The 14,142-nt window shown below is 42.1% G+C and overlaps 1 protein-coding gene across 1 annotated transcript; it reads right to left on the bottom strand.

The window, feature by feature from the left end:
- Positions 1–764: 764 nt before the first annotated feature.
- LOC108091987 (flocculation protein FLO11) lies at positions 765–13,247 on the bottom strand. The gene is given in 8 exon segments (XM_043209041.1): positions 765–3,324; positions 3,453–3,554; positions 3,660–4,795; positions 4,858–6,263; positions 6,481–6,561; positions 6,563–6,913; positions 7,326–7,721; positions 13,190–13,247. Coding segments are annotated over 7 exon segments (3,624 nt in total). The 5' UTR covers positions 7,608–7,721; positions 13,190–13,247; the 3' UTR covers positions 765–3,058.
- Between the last annotated feature and the right edge of the window lie 895 nt (positions 13,248–14,142).

Here is a 14,142-nt window from a genome sequence, read left to right as displayed (position 1 = left end):
CTTAGATAGAAAATAGTGGATAGGCTTCTGTTCAGGAATGATGATATAAAAATATACGTATACAGCACAACTGGGGGATGGAAGGTCATCCGTTAGTGGATCTTAATCCGAGGAGCAGGTGGCCTCCACTTACCACGCTTGAGTTTCCCCGTGGCGCCGTTTTGAAAACTGACGGCAGCTTACAAACGTACAAAAAAAGTGACTAATCGGGGAGACGGCAGCTCAGACAAGCATTTGTGCGCATCACAACCGAGTGCAAACGAGACGCCTGCTGGGATTCCAGGATAATTTCAGGGATTCAGGGTCACCGGGTCATCGGCTGAACTCACCTTGGCAAACTGGGAAGATCCGGACAAGATCTGGTGCTCAGTTGCGCTCGGATGAATGCCTTTTGCGCTCAGCTTTGAACTGGATTGGCTGATTAAAAGTCGAGCAAGGAACTTAAAATGGAAAACGATAATTTTCAATGTAACCTCTCAATTTTCTGGCTCGCCCGCAACTCGATGAAGCGCACTCAAAGAAACCTGGACAGGATTTGCAGCTGGTTTCTTAATTGGCGGTTCAGCGGCTGTTTTTGTATTTTGTTTTCGGGAGTTACTCGGAGTATGTGTCAAGTCAAACGAATTATGTTTTTAAACGAATGTAAGGCACTGATTGTCTGGCCACCGCCTGTTAGGATCCCCTTTCCGAGTTCACAGGTCCCAACAATAATTATCACTGCCCCGAAATCGATTGCCCAATGGATGAATGACAAGCCGGGGTGCTTTGGTTTTTTTTACTAAAAATATTGTATTATATTTTCAGGGTAAAATATTCAGTTGCCATAAAATCAATCAATTCTTTTTTTCATTTGCTTCGATTTGTTTTATTTTTTTTTTTTGTTTCGTTTTCTTAAAGTATTTTGTTTGTTTTTTTTTTTTCGTTTATAATAGTTACACAAATTAGATCACAAAAATGCACGTAAATTACAAAATGAAATTGTACCTCATACCGAAAACATAGACAAAACATTGAATGGTGGAAACGAGGCGGCTACTGGAGGGATGCGGGGCGTAGGTGTTCATCGCTACAGTTCTTACAAAGTAAAATATATATTTTTATAAAGAGGGTTTAAAGCATATAATCAAATACATGGTTTCGTAGTTCAGCTACAAAAATAAAAAACAGAAATTTTGTTCGCGTCACTTGCACAGCGAAGTAGATCAGAGTAAAGTGCGGGCCAACTTAATCAGTTATTAACCCGTGTTGTAATCGGTAATCAAATCAACTAACTCAAGAACGAATTCATACGGCTATATCCTAGATAGGGTTTTAAGATAGAGAGTGAGAGTGTGTGGGCGTTAATCGTATATCATATATTACAGAGTTCCATTATGTTTAAAGTAGTTCCTTCTGCTCCTATCGCTTTCGCACGGCCCAAACGAAAGAAAATCCCTATGAAAGATGCAAGTGTTCGAGTGTGCGATGGGTGCGATGCTCCAACATAATGATAAGTCGATGCGTGATTACATAATTACATAGTTATCTAGTGCTATTAAACGTTTTTCATTCATTTAATACTTGCTTAGATGCCAGGCGACAGATGAGAAATGAAAACTTACAATGGATGGGGATGGAATGGTTGGGGTCTGAACCTTCTTCTTTTTTTTTTTTTTGTTTGTGGGCTGTGATTTTGGGATCGGGCTCCAGTGAGTGGTATATAGATATATATATATATATATCGTATTTTAAAGCGTAACAGTTTTCTTGCTTGTTTTGTGTATTGTTGTATAAATATATCTCGTTTTATAAGTGGTTGCTTGTCACTAGACTAAAGAAAATTACATTTCATTATTTTCTATTTAATATTTGTTAATTTACAGAATCTAGTTAGACGAACGCAAGGTAAGAACTCAAAAATTGTCGGTCAGCCTAATTTTGCTTTTAAAATTTGTTAGGCTAAATTAAAATCGAACAAAGTTTCCGGCCAGAGCGCAATGGCTAAATAAGAAGAGCTTAAAAATAAATCAAGTATACACTTTTACATTCTGTTGATTTTTTTTTGTTAAATTGTTTTTTTTTTCCTTTCTTTGTGGGTTGGTTTAAATTAAAGCTTACACTTAATGTATGTGTACAGATATATTTAAGTAGTATTATGTATATATAGTTATATTTTATATATAAGTATATATAGTTGTATATATATTTAGTAATACGATTCGCGGTTTCAAACTAGTCCCTTGTACGTTGTATGTGTGTGTGTAGGTGTGGGGTGTGTGTGTGTTATGTGCAAACCAAGAACTAAACAAAACAAAAAAGGTATTCTGCTTCTGTTGTTTTCTTCTTGAAATTGATTGCAATTCTCGTTTGAGTGTAAGGTGTTCCTTGTTGTAAATGCGCTCACAAAATGTTTAAACAAATTCTAGGCTTACTTAGGTTAACGAACTCTCCAATATATCGCGTTCGTGCATTTAATTCAGAATTCAAATTTGTTGCTAGATTTCCTACTATTTCGGCTTCATAATTCCTGTCTGGTCTGGTATCTTTCTATTTATTTCTTCGTTTATATGTATAATAAAGCTGCTCTCTACAATCCTTTGTTTGTTCACTAACAAATTAAGTTACGTTAAGAGTTATGTAATGCTACAGCTTCCCGCGAATTTACATATTTATGTTTCTGTGTATGTTAACATATACATTTCTTTCTTATTGTTGGTTTCTTTAAATTGAATTAAATATTTTTGGACAATTTTTTTCAAATTTTTATGATTTTTGTTTGTTTTTTTCGTTTTTATATTTTTTTTCACAATAACGCATAGCTATATGGTTTTTGAATGTTAATTAATAGATGCATAGTGGCTTTTGCTTATGCATTCATAACATTTAAGCAGCATATAGAAGATGTGCCGAACCAGAATCGCGTGTAAGAAATGCCAAAAAGAAAATACCGAAACACTTTAGCAAAAGCTGCCCGAAATTGGAAGAAAATGTAGCTTGGAAAATCTCTATCTCTCTCGCTTGGAGGAGAGTCAGTAAAGTATGTGTGGGGGGGCCCTTAAATCGACCCGATGAGAAAGAATTAGGTCTGCACCAGGCCCCGGATGTCGGAGGCGCCGTTGCTGCTGCTATTGCCGCCGCCGCTGCTGCTGTCCACGAACAGAGTGGCGGCATCGATGCCGGACGTGTTCGGTGAGCGCATCACGGCTTCGGCCAGCAAATCGCCATCCAGGAAATCGTTAAGAAAGGCGCTGTCCGCTGAGCCGCCTATCGTCTGCTGGAGACACTTCAAGTTCTTATCGGCGATCTCCAGTGCCCGGTCCATGGCCTCGCACTCGGCTTGTTGCACTGCAACATCACGGTTCCAAGGCGAGGACGATGGCGACGGCGATGGTGATCGCGGTGGCAGTGGCAGAGGCACACATGGATTAGTACAATGAAAAGCTGAACAAGTAAAATTGTGGTTAAATACACACCGGATTGGAACAGCTCGTTGAAGGCATCGTCCGGCAGAGTGTCAAACACATTTACCAGATCGTGCTCCTCCAGCAAGTGAGCGCCATTCAATGCTATGTCATCTGCAAGAAAAAAAAAGGATTAGGATTCTGTGGCTCACTAGTTTTGTATCTCTTTCTCTTAGCTATTTGCTATAAGAGTTCCATTGAAGTTGATCTAAAACTTACCAGCATCGTTAGCGCCTATAAGTTCCGACTCGCTGAGTCCGCCCAAGCCGGTATCCTCCGAACTGGCGTACACCGAGCTGTTCTCGCAAATGCCGAACATATCCTGGCCCAGCAGATCTGCCGTGTTGGCCAGGCCAATGGGAGCAGCGTGGCCATTGTGCGTGGTTGTGTTCGTTGGCTGACCCATGGCGTTGCCAAAGGCCGTGTTGAATGATGGGAAACTGTGCTGGTTGTTGTTATTGTTGCTGTAGTTCATATTATTGTTATTATTGTTGAAGTGCACACTATTGTTGTTATTATGGTTGCTGCTATTGTTATTGTTGTTGTTGGTTGGCAAATCATCGCTGGCAGCTGCCAATTGGGCCACAATTTGGCTAATCTCCTCGGCCTTGATATTGACATTGGCCAGCAAATTAAGTCCAGGGTCTAACAACGAATCCACCTCGAGTTTGGGCACCAAGAGCTGCTCATGCTGCTGCTGCTGGAGCAGGTGTTGCTGCTGCTTGGACTGAAAATCCCCGCTGAGTGGTGCCAGCGCCGGAGGAATGGATAGCTGAGGCAAGTTCTGTGCTGGCGGAACAGCAACTGACATATTCGTGGGCGTGTAGGGCGGCTGAGAGTGCGACGCGGCCGACGAGTGCGAGTTGCTGGCAATGGACTCTAGCGAGGTGGTGCTGCTCTTGCGCTGCATTCCCGCTGTCGGAATCAGAGGCAGGGTGTTCATCTGGCTGCTGATCTGGTTGACAACTGGCTCGTTCGCCGGTTTCCTGCCACGCTTCTGCGGACGAGGTATCGGATTTGCGTTCGCCTTTCGTTTGCGCTGCTGCTTTACAGGCACACAAATCGTAGCCGTGTTCGTGGCCACTCCGGCGACGGGTAAGCTCACATTCACCTGCTTTGGTGCTGGACGGGCTGCATCCATTCCGGAACGCAAGTGACTGTGAACCTTGCACAGAGCCAGCGTATGGAACAAATCGAAAACGGGAGCGTGGCAAGCGGTGCCATCCATTCTCCAGGCTACGCAGGGCTGGAAAAGCTGCTGAGTGCTGTTGTTAACGATGTGGCGCTCGCAGTGGGCCGCCATGGTAAGCGTGGTCTGCTTACAGCTGGACACCAGACAGCGGTTGCCAATTCCTCTGCAAAAAATAGAGAGTTCATTAGTAAAGTTCAGAAGAAGTTTAAATGCAGGTTTACGTACATTCCCTGCTGTTGGCCGGCGTGATCCTGGTACTTGATCAACATGTTTTGGACGCACTGCAGCCGCTGCTTGGCCGCTCGCATCGGTAACTCCTGCAGCGACCTGGTGGACAGCAACTGCAGCGCCTGTCGTCTCAAGACTCCCTTACGGACCGCAATCCGTTCCTCACGGCGGTTACTCTGCGACAAGGGTGAGTCCACCACCTGATCCTTGGAACCAGAGTGCAACCAGTGCTTTTGCACGCAGTAGGGCGAGTCCGCCGGATAGATTTCGTTCTCACTCAATGTAGTCAAGGCAGGCTTGCGGCGTCGCTGACGATGTGCCGAATCCGTTGTTGCCTTGTTTGCTGACGAAGCAATCGGTTCCTTGGGTGGCGGCATCGAAGTTGGCGGCATTTTCTTCGCCGCTATATTGTTGTTTTTGCTGTTGTGGTTGTTAGTGATGCCTCTTCTGCCGCCAGTTGAAGCTGCGATCGCTTGACGATTGACGGCATTGGTATTGGCCACTTTGGAAGACATTTGTTCATTTTTCTTGGCTAATGCGGGTGCTGATGAGGTTGTGGTGGCTGGAACAGCTGTTGATGCAATCTCCAGAGAATTCGTTGAAGTGGGCGCTGACGAAAGCGAGAGCTTTGAGGAGGAGCTTGGAGGCGGCGGTTGAGCCGCCTTGTTGCCGAGAACTTTCAAGCTGGGCGTCAAAGCTGGAACACAAGATGTGGGCATCTGCTGCGGTTGCATGTGAGCTAGCACAGGCGGTGCAGTAATCTCCGGCGGAGTGGGCGGCGTCAGCGGAGTCACCAATTTCACACCCGTCGGTCGAGATTGTTGCGCTCCTTGTCCAGTTGCGTCTGTGGCTTCAGCTTCTTCTGCCGACCCTGCTCCATCCGCTGCTGGAGGTTTTCGAAAGATGACGTTGACGGGTATCTCGTTGAGATCACTGTCGTCCACGTTGTTGCCGGTGGAATGTTTTTGTGGTGCAGCTGCTTGCGGCGAAGTCTGCACGGGAACTGCAACTATTCCCGTATTAAAAACCATCAATGGTGGCGGCTGGCTCTGATTGTAATTGGTGCCCTGCACCACAGGTTTGTTACTCTCCACCACATTGTTGTTTTGCAACTTGCTGTTGTTGTTGTTGTTATTATTGTTTTGGCAGGCCAGCGGCAAGGACTTCTTTTTCTTCAAGCACTCCACCTTCTGCAAATGTTGCGCCAATGTGGTATGATGGAATTTCGATGGCGGCAAGGGCAATCCACCCTTGGGCGACACAGAGATCGGAGCCACCATGGCGGTCACAGCAGCGGTGGCGGGCGGCAGAGTGGGCGACGGTAGTGAGGCGGGCGATGTGGGCGGGCTGACCAGCGCAATGGCAACGGACTGCTGCTGCTGATGCTGCTGGTGCTGCTGTTGCTGCTGCTGCTGATGGAGAAGCTGTTGATGTTGCTGCAAAAGGATCTGCTGTTGATGCTGCGGGAGATGTTGTTGATGCTGCTGCAGGAAGCTGCTGCTGTTGCTGCAAAAGATGCTGTTGCTGCTGCTGCTGTAGATGCTGTTGCTTCTGCTGCTGCTGGACATGTTGCTGCTTCTGTGGTTGCTGCTGCTGCTGCTGTTGCTGCTTCTGTTGCACTTGCGGCTGCGGTTGCTTTTGGCTGTTGTCCAGCAGCAGCGGTGTTTGCCACAGCGACGGAGTGTGGGCGTAGAGCGGGGGGCGGTGCTGCCGGCGGCTGGCAGGACTCCGAGGTGGCAATCTTCTCCTGCTGCTGCGGGCGGACTATACACACATTAGTGGCTCGTTTCGGCGAGGCCTGCGACTGCGATTGGGTGCATTGCAAAGGCAATTGCAACTGCAACGCCGGCGACAATGTGGACTGTCTCTGAGATTGCGTGACATGATGAAAATTCGTTGTGTTTGCGTTCGCCAAAGACGCCAGCGCCTTTGTTCCTGCTGCTGTGACATTCAGTTGGGCCACCAGATTCGCCTTTCTGCTGCCCGCAGCTGTTGCTGCCGTCTGCCTCTTGTTGTTGCCTCTATTGCTGTCGCTTAGGCGGGCTCTCGATTTCTGCAAGAGGTAAACAAAACAATTGGGTAAAGACGGGGTTGATAAAGCATTATTGCATAAATAAAACCCAATATAAAAGGAATTGTACACATACATAAGTGGTTTTAAGTTAAGGAACCTGTTTACATTCAAGTTTGGGTTCTTAAATTAATATCAATTGTTTTTGCAAAAAAAAAAGTTTAAAGTTTGCACAATGGTTAGCATAAATTTTAGGTACTCATAAAAGAGAATTTTTTTAAATGGCCTGATACAATGGTCTGATGGTTTAAGCAAATACATCTCATGGATGAATAGATAAAACCAGATTTTATTATTTAATAGGAAAAAATTAAAAACTAAACAATAAAGAACATATATTTTTTTTACCCCACAAAATTCTTTTAAAAGAAATAACTTGGCACGTGATTCTTACCTGTGCATTGAATAAAATGGGCGGTGGGACGGCCACAGTCTCTGTGAAGGCATAGGGATCCGAGTCCTCGGACGTCGTCTTGGCGGCAATGCTCTCCACTGGCGTCAGCGTTGCTGCGTTTTTTGTTACTGCTGCAGTAGCTAAAGCTGTTGCAGTTGTTGTTGTTGCAGTGGCTGCTGCAGTGATTGTTGCTGTGGCAATCCTCCTGGTGGCTGTGCTTTTGGCAAATGTGGCTGTTGCGGTGGCTGAATGGTGGAATCTGGAGGCTTGCTGACATGACATGTCCAATGTGAAGCCGTTGCCGCTTTTGTTTCCTGTTCTTTTCACTCTTCCTGCTGCCGCTTCTTTTGTTGCTGTTCTTTGTGGTGTTATCTGTTTCTGCTCTCGTTACTTGACCTGCAATTTAAACATAACAATAAAAAAATCGATAAGTTTAAAGTTCAAAGTAAGAACGTCATAAATGGGCGTTGTCACGTGCTCTCTGCCAAAATGCATTTGCACACACACATTCGCTCTCTCCCCGTTGCACACACAAACGCAATGACACACACACATTGTCGTGGCAAACGAATGCCATAATAAAAACAAACTACAATCAAAATAAATAAATCTGCTCGCCGAAACCAGTTCAAGTGAATCGTTCGTTGCTTTCTTTCCGCTTCGCTTCTGCCTCTTCTTTTCCCCTCTTCCTTTCTCCACTCTCCCCTGCTCAACAATATTTTCTGCTTTGGGTGCCGCTTGGCACCGCCGCCGTTAATAACAAATACAAACGCTGATAGCGCAGCAAAATCGCAATAATTAAAAATAATAAACCCAGACAAACAATAGCCCGAGAACACTTGAGGTCAAAATTTTAAGACGTTACTTTCAAGGTTTTTAGTGAAACACAGTGTTTATTTTATGATCTGTCTTACTCACCCAATAAGTTTAAATTTATTTTTCTTTTAGCCAATTTATTTTTAATGGAATAGTTTTTATACATAAATACATTTTATATATTAAAACGTTTTTATTGGCTTTACAAACTTTTACTTTATTGATTTCGGAGTTATTTTTTTGCCCTTAAACGTTTGCTGACCAAGCGTCTCCGAAAAAACTCGCACAAATTTGCATGCCAAGCAAATCAAAGAAGCACGTTTGTGTGCACAAACACATACATTTATGTATGCATGCAGGAAAGACGAGACAAAAACAACTGCGGAATACTATAATCTTATTGAACTTAGCGAAACAGCAATTATTGGGGCAGAGAAAGAAAACAGAGGCGGTGAAAGAAAAATGAGAGAATAAGAGTAACAAGATAAGCGCAAATCGGGGGCGAATTGCTGGACTTTCCAGCGCATAAAAGAAGAAATGGAGAAATGCCTGAAGAATGATTCTGTATAATTACGCACAACACATCAAACCCATATGGAAAGAAAAATATGGAGGGGAATATTATACATTTCCGCTCAGTGTGCCCATTGTTTTTATACGCTTTACAGCTTTTGATTAGTTTCGCACATATTGATTTCCATTCCGCCCGGGAAGGCAAGCAATTCATGATTACAATATGTGTACATATGTAAGCTTGGGAAGAACAAGTTACCCAACTTATAGCTGCCAGTGGAATGCTTCTTTGTTTGTTTATGCTTTCTTTACGTTTTCCGAGAAAGAAGGAAATGACTTTGAAAGCATTTGCCAGTTCCCTTCACCTCACAAATCCCCCCTTTCCACTTTTGCACACCCACTAACGCATTCAACACGACTCCTTGGCTATACATTTACGTGTGAGTGCAGGAGTGTACGTGACACTTTTGTTTATATTTCCTATTTTTACTTATTCATCCGGCGAACGGCGGGGAGGCATTGAAAGATCTTTAAGGTTAAAGCCTAGCGAATATACTCCGAACATAAATCAACAACTTCAGCTGGAGATGTCAAGAAATACACTGCCCATATCTTATCTATAGCTACTCATATAAAAGCAAAGTCGCAAAATGTGGTTACTAATAACATCACGCGAGAATTAAACAAACAAATTGATTGTTTTTCGGGTATTTACTTGGTCCTGATTAAGATTCCGAGGAAATTTACATTTTTTACAAAACGTTTTCTTTCTTTTAACTTGTCATCAAAAACTTTACTTATCAATTCTTTACGAGACTGCATAAACAAACTGTATTTTGATAGAATATATTTTTAAAATATTTTTACAATATTTTCTTTTTGATTTATCATATCGACATTTTACTCAATAACAGCAACTAAAGGTTTTTGATCTCAAGCCCGCAGACGAATGCGAAGTCCAAGATTTTAGCGTACAAACAAAAGAGAGAGGGAGATGGTGGAAACCGCACAAAAGCAAACTGTCGATAATTGCAAATAATGACGATGCTGGGAATTTGTTATTGTCTGCTTTTGTTGTTCTTTCGTGCGATCTCCAAGCAAGTCGCTGGTTTTTGGCCATTTTAGGTCTTAAATGTTAACTCGTTTTTTTCGGTCCAACTTGGAAACACGCTCGAATGATAAGAAGCGAAGACAAGAAACGAGAAAACAAGAAAAGCCAAAGAACGCCGAGACAAAAGAAGTCAAAGTTGCAGAGACAAGCCATCGAACCTGAACAAAAACAAAAAAACAAGACAAGCTGGTAGAAACCTTACAAATCGCCTCTGGTTGCTTGAAAAAACAGAGATCAGTGATCTTTGGAAGCTTAATTCTTAGTGTCTTAACTTTGTATTGAACGAAAAGTGGCTAGGAAACAGAATAATAGATGGCAAACTAATGAATCCATGAACTAAAATGTCTTTCAGAATCGTAATTACTTTTTATTGCGACATTAATGGAACGCTGTACCAAAAAGTTAATGGCATTTCAATTTACTTAGCTTATGAGATTTCATTTTAAAGAAAAGTATTCCTAAAGAAAAATTTCAGTTAACGGAAAATATAAGAGTATATTAAACTGAAATCCCAACAAATGGATATTGATTTTCTTTATTTGGAATCGCCTTGGCACGAGTGTGAACTTTGGTTTTATTGAAAACAATGAAAAGTGCGCAGCACATTAACTTTAAATTTTTAATGGCTCATGGGGACTTTTAATTAAATTAATCGATAATTAAAATAACATTAAAACTATTACGACAAATTAATTATTGTTATTAACAAGGGAACTGCAAAAACACATGAATTCGTAAGAACTTATTTTACTGACGTCGTTTAATGCGTGAATGTATCAGTCTTTTCTCGAATTGGTACATTTTGAAATTAAACAACCAGTTTTACACAGGGAATGATTAAAATAGTATCTGAGTCACTCCTAAATTAAGAGTCATTCGATATAAAGACTTTGAATTCGTCTGGTTTATTGATAGAAATGTTGATTCAAACCGCTCAAAGCAATGGAATAGTAGATCATGTTCATGGATTTTAAGGAGATTCTCTTCTTCTACGTTAACATTAATGGAAAATTTGTAGGCACCTTTCGAGAGATCTGTAAAGAACGAAGAAAACCAGCTAGGAAAACGCACGCTGTGGAACACGAAGGTTGATGGCTCAAAGAACCCTGCTCAAAGGTCTGCTGGCAAAACGAGCCGCGGAGAGATGGATGGCTTGGTTTGGCTAGGTAAGCGACCAGGTAAGCAGATAGCCAAGCAGGCAGGCAGAAAGCCGGTCGTGAGGTTAATTACGAGAGCAAAGCGTTTCCAGGCGTTACGCTCACTGAGCTATGGCAGCTCGAAAACACCAGAACTGGAAAATATACCAGTGCGACTACCAGTTGAATAGTTTTCAACATGCTGGTAGAAAAACACAAGGCATTCATTTGCAACACATTTGTAAATGTAGGCCCATGACGCCTATTTTAAAGGAAACCGAATTGTTTATCTGGGTGTCAGCCTGCAAAGTGAATTAGGTATCTAGTTTAAAATTCTCTACAAAGATTTATTTAAACTTTGGCTTTTTATTAAAACGACATTTGAAATATAATTACGCTAACAAATCTTTTCCATCAAAACATCACGATGAACCAGTTTTATTTTGATATCAAAATGATTAAGACTCAAATTGATAAGATAGTGATTATTCTTAAAGTAAACAAGTAATGTTTAAAAATAGAGATGATTGACTTGAACGGAACACGTTAAGTTACGTTGACGATAAGCGTGAGATATGATTCCTAAATTTCGGCGCTCTTTCATGCTATTTGCAGACTCATCGACATTGACGCACCACAGAAATTGCAATTTAAATGCACATTACAGCGACCACGAGTGCAGGAAAGAGACAGAAAGACCGGGCCCGAACCCGTTTGCTCCTTCCTTCATAACCGGAAACTGAAGGCTAAATTGTGCAAAGCGAAAAAAAGCGCAAACACAGAAAAAAAAGACTATAATATAATGACGACTGGGGGAATGGGAAGGTCGGGGCGGCTGAACCACCGCAAAGGCAGCTGGAGAGGTAAAAGCCAAGAGCCGAAAGCCAGACATGCGGTTCAGTTTATTCATCCAGGCAGCGAAGCCAAACGAACTCCATCTGCAGCTCCACTTGGCCACTTTTACATCGCACGTAGGCCCGTCCACTTCCCACAGAGGAATTGGTACAGTGGAGCTTGACTTGGGGAAACGGAAGCCAGGGAGAGGTGCCAAAAAGTGCTTTACTTGCCATAAAACAGGGAACGTTTATCTCTCTTTTTGTCCGCGAAAAAACTCCCAAACTGGTGAGTCATGATTATTATGGGTTTCACATTCACAGATTTTGTGTCTTACTTTTCTTTGCATTTTCGCGGTTTAAAGCCAATTAACATAAATGTTTTTTTGAACAAAAACAAACTTTCAAATATGAATCACTGCCTTGAATTCTACTTTTGAAATTTTAGAGCATCTTATCTTTATGTTTAGATAAATCAAACATAATTCCGCAAGTCCGACAGTTGTTAAAGGCAACTGCAAAAGGGGTTTTTAACTTACATTCACCATAGGCTCTCTGTATTACTTTTAAATTAAAAAAAAAAAAAGACAATTACAGGCAATAATTGTATAGTGAATATTCTATTAATAAACTACAAATAATAGACATGATAAGTAATACTAAAAAACCAAGGTTTACTATCACTATTTCGTTTTTTAATTAAAGTGTATAAAATTTTCGGTTTATTTCATTGTTGTTGTTAGTGAGCGGCAGCTGTTGTTGGTATATAAAGCACACACATCTGTTTCGTTAAAGCCAAGTTAACGATTGTCTCGGTTTCTCATGGATTTTACTCAACACTTTTGTAGATTTTTGGCAATATAAACACACACATACACCGGCGATGATTAAGAGGGACGGAGAAAGAGTGCCAACCACACATATGTCGCCAATAAACAAATCCACAAAAACTAAACAAAACAAATTACGAATTCCGTGTAAATGAACTTTTGGTAGGGGAGCGCGTTTTGAATTTCTTTCAGAGTTTTGTTTGCCATCCGCTTTGTGGGTGTGTTTGTGAAGGGGAGGGCACTCGAGAATCGCTGTTGCCGGCGTTTTTATGATTTCTCTTGTTTCCCTTCCGTTTCTTTTTTTTCCAGCCAGTCGCCCTCGCCCTTTTTTCAGATTCTCTTTTGCGGCTCTTTCTCTTCCTTCCCCCACAGCCCCCACTCACACTCGTACACACGTACACTTGCGCTTCGAGTTGCACATGCAGGGTCGTTTGAATTTTAAGTGCGGTTAGATTTCTTGCATTTAATCATTTTCGGCTTTAACAGCTTTGTTGCTGATTATACGATTTCTTTGCTTTGGCGATTTTTAATGCAAAACAAGAATGCGTCACGGGCTCACACACACACACAAACACACATGCACAGTGGGGCCGAAACCGAGAGCGACGAGAGCGAGGAAATTTACCCAACCGTCTGATGACGATTCAAACGTCAAAGTGGCGCCGCGCAACGTACTTGGTTTTTGTTGTTTGAGTACCCTTCCCATGGACAGGGTTGTCATCGCACTGGGAACTCGAAAACAAACCAAATAAAGCTACGTATTGGAATGGGAAAATTGTCCGACCTTTTTAAAAAATATAAAATACCGATCCGCACTTTATTAAGCCGTTACCAAGAAATATAGCCTTTAAATAAGGATTTCTAAGCACTGTTGGGCAGGTGCGTCGACAACCCTGGCCCGCCTCTCACACACATACATGCACAGGCACACAATTACGCCAGCACAGACCTGGGAATTTTTAGCTGCAAAAATTTTCCTCGCACCAACTATTCCACTTTGAAATGCAAATTTCACCCTGTTTCTTGGCGCTATGTACTCCTGGCTGTCGACAAGTGGGTATTGCAGCACTTTTTGGTGTTTCAGTTGGGCATAAAACGCGTTTAATGATTAAATTTGTAATTTTTCGGTGCAGTCGGGCTGAGAGAACACGGGCTGACAAGATGGCGGACAGCTCTGTGCGCTCTCTGCACTAATACAGCCACTTGCCCATACACACACAGGGCCTTTCGGAACCAGTACCTGGGTGTGTTTGCTCGCGGTGTTGCCAGATCATGGGAAGAAAATTGTACTGCGCAGGGAATGTACCTATGATAACGGTTATTTGAATCTGATTTAGATGATAAGAATCAGAGAGTTCAGAACTACATATATGATTGTTGTTAAGAATTTTTGTAAGATCAAAAATATTTCTAAATAAATTTTTCTTAATTTTATTCTTCTATTTTCTTTTCTGTTTCTGTTATAAATTTTATTTTAAAATTTATATTAGTACATAAATACAGTTAATAGATTTAAAACAGGCATGCGTGCATGTGCATCAAACAGATGGTTGCGATAACCTGCTGTTTGATGTATGT

The sequence above is a fragment of the Drosophila ficusphila genome, unplaced genomic scaffold (genome assembly GCF_018152265.1).
Source record: "Drosophila ficusphila isolate 14025-0441.05 unplaced genomic scaffold, ASM1815226v1 contig_791, whole genome shotgun sequence".
NCBI classification, from domain to species: Eukaryota; Metazoa; Arthropoda; class Insecta; order Diptera; family Drosophilidae; genus Drosophila; species Drosophila ficusphila.
Note: the sequence above shows the minus strand (reverse complement) of the source record. Positions and strands in the feature narration are given on the sequence as shown.